The 14,842-nt window shown below is 45.2% G+C and overlaps 1 protein-coding gene across 2 annotated transcripts in view; it reads left to right on the top strand.

Annotated features, from left to right (window-relative positions):
* The window catches only part of slain1a (SLAIN motif family, member 1a), a 103,755-nt gene that overhangs the window by 61,107 nt on the left and 27,806 nt on the right, over nucleotides 1–14,842 (top strand). Inside the window, exon 3 of one of the 2 annotated variants that reach the window (XM_078545952.1) lies at nucleotides 11,423–11,572. The exons of the other annotated variant lie outside the window; for it this stretch is intronic. Coding sequence (XP_078402078.1) covers nucleotides 11,423–11,572 — 150 coding nt within the window. The remainder of the gene's footprint in view (nucleotides 1–11,422; nucleotides 11,573–14,842) is intronic. 2 annotated transcript variants of the gene reach the window in all.

Raw genomic sequence — 14,842 nt, 5'->3', positions numbered from 1 at the left:
TCTCATTTGGCCTGGCATGCGCCTTGCGCACACTCTCACCATTTGTCTTAATGTAGAACAAGATCACACACAGGAGCGGTCTCAGACGGCGGATGAAGTGCCGGACATGAAAGCCCTCACTCTGTTCGAGAGTCGCAGTTTGGAGCTGGCCAGAGAGGATGTGAACCATTCCTGTGATGATGGTGAGATTGGCGGATTCTGCACCACATCATCCCTGACTCCAACACCAAGAGCACCTCGGATGAGCACCCTGAGGGCAGCACTGTTGAAGACCGGTCATAGTTCTCTCACCCACACCCTCCACCAGTGCAGTGACACATGCCATGGTGGAAACTAAATGTAGAGTAGCCTCAGGATCACAATCTGGTGAGCACAGCACACAACCTGTTCCACAACAGGCGGAGGCCGGGCCATTCTTGTCCGCTAGCACTGAGGACTGCTGGAGGCGAAGAATCTGCTGAGTCCGGGTCAGATGATGGGCCTCTGCACTTGGTCCTCGATCAGTTGTTGGAGCTGCAAAGACAACCATGGAAACATCAGGAAGGGATGCCTGGTGCACTCCTCAGATTGCGAAGGGTGATGGAGGAGTCTGTCCACCTTCAGTCTGAGGTGATAGCACCAGCATGCCAATGCACCAAGGTCAACAGTGGCAGGATGGCGGCCGCCATGGAGACCTGGGTCAAGGACATCAGTCCTGCACTGCTGCATGGGCTGAACTCCATCACTGACACCACAGCGACAGTGTCGATGTGAGAGGGATGTGGGGCAGCTCAATCTCACTCCAGCTTCCCCTTCTCCCCAAGGAATTAGCCAGGGGCCACCGGGCATCCATAGGGAGGAGTAGGAGCAGCTCGACACCCCGGGGCCATCCATCCAGGTGACTCTAGGCCAATCCAAACTCCCACTTCCTGTGACCCCTGCAGCTCCAGCTCCACAGGCTGAGGAGGGTGCAGCTGGCCCACTGCAGGGCACCCAAAGCAGGCCGGGGCTCTCCAGAGGATGCAAGCTGAAGTGCTCACAGACAGGGTGTCACAGTCAGCAGGCTGCCTCCACCTCTGCTGTGGATGTCGGCGGAACATCAAGACTTTAACGGCAAGATTAGGAAGATTAAGAAGATGTAGTTGCACAGCCTGGGCATGGGCGTTAATCACTTGTATATACTGTTCACTATTGTGAATAAACTCCCAAGAATGTCTCCCTGCCTATGACTCCTTGTTCTGATGAGCAGTGTTCGTGTCACTCAGATGTGAAACCTTGGTAAGTGTCTCAGTCCAGGGCCTCTTCCCTGTGCAGTGTGGAACCTTCAGAGCAAAGTGATGGTCCAGCTTCACACTCACTGGACACATCAGTGATGCCTGTGCCTTGGCGGTGCTCGGTGTTGCTGCCAGTGTTGTGGGCAGGTGTCATAGAGTTCCATCATTCTCTCTGTGCTCTCAGCACTTTTTGAGGTGGGGCTGGCCCCCACCATCTCTTTGATATCTGTGACCAGTGACGCTGTGCTCCTGAAGGGGTCAGGTGCTGAAGGCAGACAAAGGATCATATGCTTCTAAAGTTTCATGGCTGCGTCTCTATGATATGACCCTGATCACAGAGCGCAAGCGAGCTGCCCTCGGCCAGACAGGAGTCAGACATTCACAGAGGCTATGTGAAGATCTATGGAGTGTCCTCACAGCGTCATCATCCTCCTGGAACCTAGTGACTATTAGGGCCTCTGCTATGTCTACATGGCATGAGCTTGAGCACTGAGGGTATGTGCGCTGCCATCAACCACACAGGAGTCAAAAGTTTACAGCTGCATCACTGGATGTCGTCATCATCCTCCACAAATCATGTGCCTGTGAGGGCCTCCCGAGCGTGCCTGACCTGTCTGGCCAGTGCGATGACCTCATCACCGTCATCCCCTTCAATGTCCTCCTCATCAGAGGAGACATGCAGCTCTTCCATCTGCTGCTCAGTCAGGTCCTCCCCACCCCACCCCACCCCCATTGCAGTGCCAGGTTGTATGGCGTGCAGCAAGCGCTGATGATGCGTCACAGCCTCTGGGGACTGTACTGCAGCGTTCCACTGGACCTTTCGAGACACTGGGACCTCATTTTCAAGATGCCTATTGTTTGCTCCACCAGAGTCCAGGTTGCGGCATGAGCCTCGTTATACTGTCGCTCTGCTGCTGTCTGAGGCTGCTGTGGGTAGCCCTTGCCCCCGAGGAGCCAACTCTGCAGCCTCTGTGGACCCTGGAAGATGTCAGGGATCTGAGACCTGCTAAGGATGTAGAAGTCGTGGATGCTCCCTGGGAATCATGCTCAGACCTGTAGATTGCATGTGTGGTGGTCGCACACCAGCTGAACATTCAGTAAGTGGAAGTCCTTGCAGTTGGCGTAGTTGACTGCTTGTTGCCGTGGAGATCTAAGCACTACGTGAGTGCAGTCGATGGCACCCTGCACCTATGGAAAACCAGAGACCTCCTCAAAGTCCCAGAGCTTTTGCTTCCCTGATCCCGGGAGAAATGCACAAATTTCTGTGCCTTTGTGAAGGTGTCCGTGACCTCCTGGATGCACTTGTGTGTGGAGGCTTGCGAGATCCTGCACAGGTCACCTGTGGAGCACTGGAAAGAGGTCCTGGCATAAAAATTGAGCACCGCAATCACTTTCATGATCATTGGCATGTCCCCATGGTGCCAAATCCTGAGCAGGTGGCATTTGTGACCGACTAGTTCCCTAGACAAGTGCAGCCTTCAGCGACACTGGCTCTGAGTCATCTGCAGGAATGGCAGGCGTTGCCTGTAGACCCTGGGTCTAGCGAGGCACGTACGAGCGACGGCTCTCTGTGGATCTTCAGCTGTGTGCGCAGGAGGCCCTGCTGCCCCTTCATCTTGAGGGAGGTGCTCCTCCGCTTGTCGAGCCTAGTGTCTCCGCCACACCTTTCTTCTTCTTCTCTGCTCCCTGGAAGCCATGAGGCATATCACTAAATCACCAGGCTCCATGGTCCTGATGTTCTCCTCCTGCAGGATCGAAAAGAGAGACGTGTGGGTTAGCATATGTGTCCTAAGAGCTTCTCTTTGTTAAGTCTGAAGGCCCTTCACGCCTGCTGGAGAGTGTCGGCCACCGCTTGGATGGCCAGTGTGTAGTGCACTTCATGGCTGTCTGAAGCTCCACCCACCTCCACCCCACTCCAATTGACCGATTGGCAGCAGCTTCAGCCGCTGGACTGCATGCTGTGCTCTCAGCTCAGGCTTGGGCATTCTCCTAACCCGCACTGCAAACCTGCGGTGTTAGCTTGAATCGTGAGGGATACTGATTCAAACCTTAATAAAGACATTGCAAGGGGCTGTGAGTGGCTCCACTAGTGACTGCGCCATGGCCACCTTTCGCAAGGGGATCCTACAACTTGCCCAATCGGCCAATTATTCGGCTGCCCCCTAAAACGCACATTAATTTGCAGTCTGCACCCGAGGGGTGAAAGGTTCTGGAGCATTTGGTGGGAAATTCATGCTTTTGTTTTGCTTCAGTGGGCAGAAAAGCTTCAGAGGCCCAACTCCAAGCAGGTCAATGGGACAGCAGCTGAATGGTGTCGGGTGCGGAAGAATGCTCATTTTTGACAAGCTTTCCCAAGTGCGTGGCTGCTTCCCTGACCCTCTCTCCCCCACCCTGCCCCTGGTATGTGCTTGTGCACTTCCTTCAGTCTGTGCTGCCTTGCCCCCAACTATCCCCCCCACCCCGCCCCTCCCCCCGGCCTCACCTGCACTGGAGCCCTTGCCCCAGCACTGCACTGAAAGCCAGCCAGAAAAAAGGGACTTGCCTGTGCCCCTCTAGCCCCCACCCCTGAATGCGTGCCGCCTTTTCCTCGATGTCCTATGGGTGATTATCGCGAGCAAGGTTGTGTGCGCTCACCTCCGGGTTCCCCTCGAAGTTCAGGCTGCCAGGTTCACGCCTTTTGAAGGCAGTCGTGAAGTGCACTGTTCTGAAGACACGGCGATGTGGGCGGTAAATTTGACCTGGGCGGATGATTCTGGTGCGAGGGCACAATAATGAGATGCAAATACATTATAAGTTCCTGACGTTGGATGGCAGGAAACACAGCCTGCCGTTGACAGGTGGAGCGGACGATTGCAATTTGGTTTCACGACGGCATAAAGCCGATTTTTGGCCTGCTCGCCATATTGTCCGCTCACGCTCGCCATGACGCCCGCCGCCAACAAGACCAGATGGCTCCACCCTATGACTTTTTCTGCTGGATCTGTTTACGGTTAGAGTAAATTTAGCACAAGACTGAAAGCAGGAACTAGAATACAGTATGTTGGCAAGGCGACTTGGAATCCTTGGGGGGAGCAGTTGGCTGGATGGCTGTTGTGAATCAGATTGGGGCCAACAGCATGAGGTTCAATCTGTGTTGCAACTAGGGTAGATATGGGACCTGCCTCTTTGCCCTACCCATGGTGGAGGACATGGTCTAGAGGGGCAGAACCTTTGAGCTGAAAACTGAAGAAGTTAAGAAAGTCAGTGGAGACGTAACATGCCCTGAGAAATAAATTGACCATGTTCAGATTACAGAGTGTCCAGACTGTGCGTGTGTGTGTGTCTATGTTTATGTATGTCTATATTGGGTACACTTTGCATCAAAAATATTAATGCTATACGAAAGTGTAACAATTGGAGTAGTATAAGAGAAAACTGAAGAGCGTCATTGAACACATCTGTCGCTTCAGGACCTAGACTATGGCAGAATTTTCTGTGCCCGTTGGCGTTGGGCATGTTTGGTGCGCGAGTGGACAATATGGCGAGAAGGCCAAAAATCGGCTTCACTATGTAATGAAACTAGTTTGCAATCGTCTGCTCTGCATGTCAATGGTGGGCCGCGTTTCCTACCGTTGGACATCGGGAACTTCATTGTAATAAATCTGTATATCATTAGAAGCCCAGCTCGCCGGAATCATACTCCTACGCTGGATCGTCCGAGCATGTTGGCGCGATTGCACACCGACAAATTTCACAATTGTACATAAGCGACATGTACCTGGCGAGCTGCACTTCGCTTGGGGCTTCAAGGTTTGTTTGCCTACCAGGTTTCGGGCAGCACTCGTGGTCATCAGCGCCAGGCTTTGCAGACAGCACCACATCACTTCTAGGGAGGCTCTGTACCTACCAGACCAGTCATAAGGCGGGGTTGGTTTTCCAGTGGCTGCAGGGCTAGGGCTTGTTTGGGGTAGGGTTGAAGTAACCTCAGGCAAGGGAAGAGGCTGCAGGGAGAAGGCTGTACTGGGGAAGTGGGGGGGGGTATCCCAAAATGTCTGTGGGGTTGATTTATACAAGTGGCCTCAAGATGGTGAGGGCTGAGGAGGCAGTCTCCAGAGGGGATGAGGCCAGATTGAGATGTGAGGGTGTATGTGAGATTTTGAGTGGTGATGCCCCTTGAACTGTCAGTGAGTAAGATGCCACTCACTGTGTGATGGGCTTGAGTGGGTGAGTTTAGAGTGCTGAGATAGTTGTCATACCCCTGGTGACACACACACATCCTCTTTCTGCATTGGATGGCCAACCTCTTCTGTGCAGCATTGGCACTGACCACCCCTGCCATCACCTACCAAGCTGGAGCGGTGAGGTAGCTGCCACTCCCGCAGCCAGAGCAGGGGTAGAGGACATCAGGAGGGCCTCCACTGTGTCCAAAAGACATTCTAGGAACGTGTCACTGAATCGGGGGGGTGGGGTAGCTGCAATCTCCTTGCCTTTCTATGCAGTAGTCCTGGGCTGGAAGAACTGAGGTGTTCACGTGGCTGTGCTTTAAATATGGCGTGCGGCAAGGTGACGGTGTGGCGGGCAAATGAGAGCCCGCCCACTATTGAAACGGCGTGTTTCCTGGGAATGCATAATTAATGAGGTGAGATTGGGAAGACACAGCGTGAAAAGCCGCCATTGTGGCCATCGGGTAAAACGTTCTTTGTCCCGCCCGCTACCCCACCTAGTGCAAATCTGGGACGATTCCGCCCTATGCCTGCTCAAATTACCCAGTAAAGCTGCCTACATATAAATAAAAACAGAAAATACTGGAATTGCGCAGCAGTATTGTCAGCAAAGTCCCATTTTTTTTCTTTCAATCTTTATCACAGATGCAGCATTTGCAGTTTTCATTGTACCTGTTTTTTAAGTTTCTTCGTAAAGAAAAAATGCCATATGTTGTTTGTTTGTGGCTTTATTCCCAAGACAATTTAAAAAAATATATATTTTTTTCATTGGTACATAGAATATGCAGCACAGAAACAGGCTGTTCAGCCTAAACAGTTCATGCTGGTGTTTATGTTCGACTTGAGCCTCTACCTGTCTTTCCTTATCTAACTCTCTCAGCGTAATCATCTTTTTCCTTCTCCCTCATATGCCTGTCCAGCTTCCCCTTAAATGCATCTATGCTATTCTTCTGGGCATGGCTGTGTGTCATTAGCAAGGTTGATCTATGGTCTTTGACCGCAGTTTTAGTAATGCAGATAAAATTGCAGAATTACGTGGTAAATCTTGGCATCGTAACTGCATGTTGTTGTGGAGGCTGTCACTGCATGGTTACTGCAGTAAAATAGAGATGACTTTTAGACAAGGCTATTATTATAGTGATATTGCAGAAATTCAATGGGGAAGAATATCTTTCAATCTGTGCTATGGCAGAATGGATTTGGGGCAAAGAGCTGCTATAATTTCTGGGTCATTTATTTTTGTTACAGTCTTGAGTCAAGAGAATTATCCATGTACTATTTTTTTTCTTATGTTCCGCACAGTTACTGTTTGTACTGTAGACGTAACAATCATTTTAATTGGTGAGATTCGACAGCTTTTCAGCTTTTTATTCCTTTGAAATTCTACAACATTATCCATGGTTTTAAGGTCTCTGTTCATAGCTGAGTAATTATGGAGGACATTTGAGTTTAATAATTTTTTTTATTAGTAATCACTTTTAAAAAATACAGTATAGTGGATCCTGAATTTGTAATACCCTACCTAAAATCTGTTACAAAAAAACACTCAGGTATGCTTACTCCATTCTAAGTTACAACAGAATCTTTGGAACACATGCAAAATTCTTTCAGCAATGAATGCTGGCTTAATCGGCAATAGCTTTTTTAAAGATATGCATATGCACTTTAAAACTGCTTTGTTCATAATTCGATTCTTTGACCGTTATTCGATTTTTGTGTGTCTTGTGTGACTTCTGAGCCTCACTTCCTCGCGTAATGTTCTATATGCGATGAATGACGCATCCCCTGTAACTTGAATCTGGCTGTAACTAAAATTGTGTGTGTTCCAAAGATTCTGTTGTAGGTTAGAATGGAGTAAGCATCCCTGAGTATTTTTTTTTTGGTAACGGATTTTAGGCAGGATATTACAAATTCAGGATCCGCTAAACTGTATTTTTTAAAAAAGTGACCATAAAGAAAGAAATATGTTAAACTCAAGTGTCCTCCATAATTACTCAGCTATGAACAGAGACCTTAAAACCAATGGATAATGCTGTAGAGATTCAAAGGAATAAAAAGGAGCTGAGACAAGGCAGTTGCATACAATTGGAACGCAAGGTTCCTGTCCTGAGACTGCACCTTCTGTACACCAATGATTTGGATTTTGCATGAGGGGAATTGGTAACCAAATTTTTCAGAAGATCTTCAAATGGGAGGCATAATAAACAAACCTGAGAACCGAAGGAAGCAACAAAGAGACAGTACTAAGGATGTGAAATAGGCAAAGGGAAAAAATGGCAGATGGGATTCAATATCAGTAAATGTGGGCTGGTACAGTTTGTTTTTTTAAAAAAGTAAAAGAAATGAGAAGAGCTGGATCATGTGAAGGGGCAGAGAGGGCTGGTAATTTGGGTCTGTGTGGTATTAGAAGCAGAACCTCGAGCAGATAAGGCCATTTTTTTTTTAAAAAGGTAGAAAATAGTAGGCTGGGTTTTATAGGTCTAGAATATAAAAATTGAAGAGCATTGATATCTTGGGGAAAGGCTGATTGGAGGAACTGGAGAACATCTATTAGTCAAAATTGGAAGCTAAACCAAACTTCACACAAGTTATTTATTCCTAATGATTCAATTGTAGAATAGGTTAGCACCTAATGTAGTAAATGCTAATTAAGTTTTTTTAAAGAACACAATATGATTAACATTTTTATTTATTTATAGGATGGGAAAGAAACATAATGCAACACTTGCCACAATTAACTGGGGAAAAGCTTGATAGTGCATGGTTTAGAGATTGGGTGCCTTGTGTTTACTATAGTGTTACGAACTCATCTTGGTGATCTCCATTACATATCCATTCCATCTCTCAAAGGTCAGTCTCAGGAGAGCTGTGATAATGTACTGAGAACATCTGATCCAGTTCTTTTTCGGAAGCGAGACCCTTTATTGGATGTCAGAAATCCCTGATGGATGTTTGGTTTCTCTGGGAAGTGAGAAAGAGAGCAGTTTATTTTGACCTTTTATTCAACTCATATGTCATAATTCATATTTATTTAGTAAAGAGAAGTCAAGCCACCTTTTTTATGTTATAATATCAGCCTGGGTAATTAGCGTTTTTGGTATCTTTAAAACTCCTGATGTTAAAGGAGGAGCATCTATTGAATTCAATACCAAAATACCTCTAGTTTGCTTGGTGTGAGTATTAACTAAAATGAAGCCCAAACTTTATACACAGCTCCATCTACAACTTTAGTGTGTGAGTTATTTCTCCTCCTCATACATAATACAGCAAGGTTTTGAGCCTGACATTTAAAGGGTGGGATGGTTTTAGGATCTTCATGAATATGAATGGATCGTTGCTGCTGTATCCATAATTTGAATTAGTTTGCACAAGGTCATGCTTAATCGCTTGTTCTTTTAGGAAAACAGGATGATGTGACAGATGGGTTTAGGAGATGCTCTTTTGTCAGTTGTGCACAGGACATTACATTAGAAATGTCTAATCCTGAAGTAATCCCAACATATGTGATATTGGTCCTCAGCCTTCCCATTTTGGACAAAACAAAGAAAACTGTGACCCTTTATGGGCATAGGGCTAATGAGCCGCAACAGGAATGAGGAGTTATTTTATAAATGTGCACTCCCAATGCAAGAACACGCTGGACTTTGTGGGGAGAGCAGCCCAAGTGATTTTGTTTTCTACCCAACAGTGGGAGCTCAGGTGTACTCCTCAGATGTAGCATTTTCATGCCAAGAATGCTCAACCTTTGAGAGAACCTTTTCCTCTTATTGCATTTGAACATAAAGGATTACTTAAGATCAGCAGAGAGAGGAAATTTTGGTGGGGGAGGATCACACCCATATAATGGATGGATGGAAAGTTGTGTGGACTCTATTTTACCCATGTACAATCCTTACTACCTGGTTTTTCTGTGTGCTATGAGCAGCTAATCCTTAATGCCTTACCATAATGAGAGAAAAATTCAGCTGTTGATGTGAATTGTAAGTTGCTCCTAAAGACTAGATTTTCTGGAGAGCATGGGGATTGGAAGGTATAGCAGGTTAGAAATCAACCAAAAAGGTCCCTGAAAATCTATTCTGTTCTTTATAGGTCACTGGAATATTTTGGCATTTAACCTGCTAAGAATAAATGAATACACTGTCATTGAAGCCAATTTTGAAAATGTCCCACCACCCCACCCCCGCCCCCTCAGAATCTTTCTTTATTAACACAGCATGAAAGTCTGAGGGAATTTTCTGGGAGTTACCCTTTTCATTTAAAAATAAGGAACTGAAAAAGCATTTCTGGGAATTCTCTTCTCTAACATTAAGTGGCTACATTGCAGGGGAGTTGCAAATGATGGAAGGGCAAGTGTTAGTGTCTCAATTGAAGGAATAATCTTGGGGGTGTGGTGGGAGAGGCTATAGGAGAATAAATTGTTTTTTTTGTTGAAAAAGAGGAAAGCTTTGCACATTAATTTTTCTGTTCATTCTCAGGATAGACTTTCCAATTTGTTTAGTTGGCAGTTTTTACGTCTTGGGTAAATGAGTTTGTGGGCCAACCGAATTCTAACTGCACGCCTTCTTACATTCTCCTCAATTTCTGCTTGCAATCAATAGCCAGGAGAGACTGATATAAGAATAAACAGTGATGGTTTATTGAAATGTAGGGCAGAGCACCAGATCATACATGCTCACTCAGAAACCTCCAGAACTAGACTTACAGTTCCCAGTTGCCCACGCTGTACAGTGATTCATCAGTGCCGTCACATGATCAGTACACTTGCATTCTCTTAAAGGGACAGGGTACCTCACTTTACCACAGCAATGCTAGTAAGCACATTATCGAAGGCCATTGCAAGATTAGATTCCCAGACTTTAGGGCTACTATTCATGAATAGACAAAGGCTGCCAGTTTCCAGTTGAATTTTGCTGATGTTATAGGAGGCTTGTCATTACTGGTGAAACCGTCAGTAATAGTTTAAAAATTATGTGTATTTACTAACACAGTTGGTCCTGTTGATTTGTCCAACAAAATATATAGCAGTGTTATATGTCCACCTGAAATGGGTGTATTTGAGAAGTTACTGCTTGGCCTTTGATAGCTGGGACTGGATGTTCTTTCTTGGATAATAGAATAGCAGCATGACGGGACTTCCACTCTGACTCCGTGTTGACCCATTGCTAGTGTAGGAATTAGTTAAAATTGTGACAGACATGAGGGAAGTGGGACAATTACCTGAACCTTGCCTGATTTTTGTACAGGGCCGCAGAGGTAAATTAAGCCTCCACTCTACTCCTCTTAATTCAAAGCCTGTTCAATTCAAGTGGTCTGATAATTCAGATTTTGTTTTAGCTTTAAACCCCAGTGACATTCCCTCGTCAAGGTTGGGGCATTACAATTCACCTTGACAACCTTAGCTAATGGAGGGGACAAATTGTTCTGGATGCCTATCCCCTGATCAGCATCCATTGACTTCCACACAACAATGTGCAGGAGTTGACATTGGGCAAGGACAGGATGAGGCTCAGCAATGGTGCCACAACTGTTGAATAGCCTGTGGATAATCATTGGGACAAGATAATAGACGGTGATGAGCACTTCAATCAGTACCTTCAGGGATGATGGAGAGAAACTAAGTGATAAAAGCATTTCATCCTCTACAGGTAGAAGGATGCCATATCTGGTCTGGAACATTCTGAAGCATGGTGTTCATTGTCACTTTTGCAATTATGAAATTGAACACCAAGTTTTGTTGAATTTATAAATTATTGGTAAATTTATTAAAACTTCAGTGTGTACATATGTCATCCTGGATCTTAAGAGTTGGAAACCAGGTCGTTATGATTGGCTGTTGCCATTGAATATTCTGCTGCATGAAGCTACTCCATGCTGTAATGTATATACTTTATTGTTCTTTATTTAAGCTAACGCTTCAAGCAGAGCTTTGTCAAATCTAATTGTGTCTTTGCTTCTTTCCCTCAAAAGCCAATCGATGGAAAAACCTCTTTTCGAGTTCTTACACTTCTGGCCTTCCATGTAGCTCGTTTGCAGGATATAGTCCATATACCAATGGGTTTAGGTCTCAAAGCCTCTACAAACCTGTTACTAAACAATTACTAATCTCTGAAAGAACAGGTAGAGTATAAAACTGGAACAGCTTGAATGTTTGTTTCTCTTAATGTGAGCATTGCACACATACTGCCACCTGCATGCACCGCTTAATATAATTCTATAAAGGAAAACCTGGGTAATCTGTGAAAAATCATGATTTTTGGATTCTGAGTTCTGTAACAAAAAGTGAAATATGAAGAATATCTCCTTCATTAGAGATATTCAAGATGAATTGAAGCATCATTAAAAAAAAATATTTGGTAGTGATGGTAAAGGTAAATATCCTCTCTTCTAGGATTCTTCATGAGGAAAAGCTACTCGAGATATGCATGGTTTTAAATGCATTAAACTGCTTTTGACTATAGCCACTGTAAATGGTGTTACTACTGTAGCCATAGCAACTAGTTTAATTGCATTCCTCCCCCACTCCCTAAAGTAGAGACTTTAAAGAGCTCCTTCTGTTATGTGTTATCTGGCAAGGTATTTGATCAGCAAGGGCATAATGTGAGAAATTGAAGCTCAAATGACTTCCCGTCGAGGAATACTAGTACAACACATTGATCTAAAATTTCTTTTGTCTGCTATTTTAAGTGAGACATTAACCCATTTATGTTATGAGGGCTAGAGTAGCACAGGAAAGGTTTTCTGACAAACACGTGGGCTCAGGTTTTCATCCTTGAGGCAGGAATCATGAGTTGGGCCATTTTACTCGCATTGCAGTCCTGGCTGTTGCCCAGCAGGACCCGCCCATGCTATTTTCAGGTTGGAGGGGGGGGGGGGGTGTTGGAGATAGGCTTGAGTTGGGGCCTCTACCTCCAGAAGCAGGCTTGAAGCCAGCAGACGCCGAGGTGGGCAGGTTAGAAGGCCCAAGCCCATTCATTGGGACATCAGCCCGGTTCTATAAATTAGTTTTAGGCACCCTAACCCGTAACTCTGAGCACCAACCATCCGCCATGTTTCTACCCCCCCCCCACCTCCCCCACTCCCCCAATGCCCTCTGCATACTTACTCACCCAGTATCCACCATGGACAGAACTCATGAGCCCGAAATAACAATCTTTTGAAATACCCATGCAATAAATAAATAATCATCGATTGAAACTCCACTTGAAAAAAAATTGTTCCTCTTAAGAGTTCATAAAACTGTCAATCAAGCACATAGCCATTCAATCTCCCCTTGAGCAAGCTCATTCATTTAAATGCTCATAAATCTGTCAAAATAAGCAAACAGCCTTTCAAAACCCTCTTCAAAACACAGCCCTATTCATTTCTCATAAAATTGTCACTTAAACAAAACTCTCAGTCCTCTTCACTACCATGTGAACAACCCCTTTTGAGTGAAATCCATTATTGGGTCTTGGAGCCAAGCATTCACACTGAGATTACATTGAAAAACTGAATAAACAAACTCTCCAGAGCTCAAAAAATGTGCCTTTGAAGTTGACTGAACAGGTGGCCATTTGTTTAAAAGCGCAACAGATGGACTTTCAATCAAAGAAGTCAGATATCTGTTCAAAGATTTCAAATACTCAACATATGACTGGACTTTAAATCAATTCAAAAATCAAAACACAGGGTCCCAATTGGCACTATCTGATTTTCTATACTTTTGAATACAGACGAGCACTTTATCCACTGGAGAAGTTACTTCAATGCATCTCAATGCTTACACAATTTATTGGCCACCTACCTTTTAAAGTCAGAGGCCTATGATCAATCGCTGCATCAGGAACATATTTAACTTATCACAGAGCATCTAATTATGACATTTGAAGTTGTCGGTACCGTTTAAACTTATGTGGCAAAGGTTCTCGACTTCAGACTAGGCTTTCCCCATGGTTCATGACTTCTCTGAAGTGCCATGAACCACGTTTCCTTAAAAAATCGGCTAGAATCCATGGAACTAGCAAGGGGTCTAAAATGGCCACCCCCAAAATGGAGTTGGCAAGGGCAGGATTGCAATGTGTAGGCTAGCTATCTGCATTCTTATCTGAGACCATAAAAATTCCACAGGTCGGGAATCCTAGAATCGGGCCTGCCTGCCATTTTTAAATCCCCCTGCCGCTGTTCCAACACAAGCGGAGGCATGAAAATTCGGCCCTTGGTGTGTTCGCATGCGGTTATTCCACAAAATAAATTTAGAAACCAAAGCTTACTGCACTTTATACTGGACTAATAATGACCATTATCTGAACTGACAATGATATTGTTTGTTATTTAAAATTATGCTGAGTCTCACCAGTGTAGTTTCACATGAATGTTTTGTTTCCTGGCTGAGTCGAGTTTTTTAATTGAGAAACTTTGGTAAAGGGCCAAACTTGATATTGTACGCCACCACAAAAATGTAAAAAGAGTCGGGGAATAAAAGAAGATAAATCCAGAATCAGTGATTAAATGACATGAAGTTCAGGTTTCACAAACCTACTGATTTTAAGATAGCGAGAGTTGTTAGAGGTGAGGAGCTCCAGAGTTTGAAGGCTTTGGAAAGAACGGGGCTGATTTTACTCTGCGCTACTCCCAGGTACCATCTGAAGAAGGGTGCGATGCAGATAGTGCTAATCCTTTGGCTTCCCATTCAGCTCCTGAATCGTACCACATAGAATTTCCTTGATGGCTCTTTTGGCGTTTACATCTGAAGAGCCAAAGATGTTTAAGTATTGTTCACGTGACCATCGGAGGCCCCTGCATTCAAATTTACCCCAATAACACTGAATGCAAATCAAAAGCAAGCTGGCCCCACAGTGTGACTGCTTCTGGAACTGCCATTTCAGTGCAAGCTGTCTTCAGGATGGTGTCAGAAAAGGCCTTTACTCCTGGCTTTCTTTTTGCATCGAAAGAAATGTTTTTGCTGCTTTTTTACTTGTTGCTGTTAATTTTACATTTTAACGACCTGGGGGCCATGTTCAGTAGAACGCTGTGCTTTCCTCTCTTGCATTGTCAGTCATTTCAACACAAATGAGGGGAAACAACTACAAGTCCTTTTGTTAGCTGCTGAAAGCATCCACCTGTGTTTCTCCTGAACCACTGACTGCGCTTTCCCTATCGCAGATGTAAGAACACCTGCTTCCCTTGAGCTGCGCATCTGCCCTGTTCCATCTAGAATAAATTAAAGACTCCCAATAAAGCCAGTGCCTTCCTCCTGCTCCTGCACCATCATTCTTCATACCAAGGCTTGCTTTACTGGCGCCTCCACCTGCTATTGGCACCACTGACTCTCAGCAAAGCAGACAGCAGGGGTACCCGCATTCTTGCTCTGCATGCTACTGCCATGGAACAGCTGCACAAACTCATTCA

The sequence above is a fragment of the Cetorhinus maximus genome, chromosome 7, assembly GCF_964194155.1.
Source record: "Cetorhinus maximus chromosome 7, sCetMax3.hap1.1, whole genome shotgun sequence".
In the NCBI taxonomy this organism is placed as follows: Eukaryota; Metazoa; Chordata; class Chondrichthyes; order Lamniformes; family Cetorhinidae; genus Cetorhinus; species Cetorhinus maximus.
Note: the sequence above shows the minus strand (reverse complement) of the source record. Positions and strands in the feature narration are given on the sequence as shown.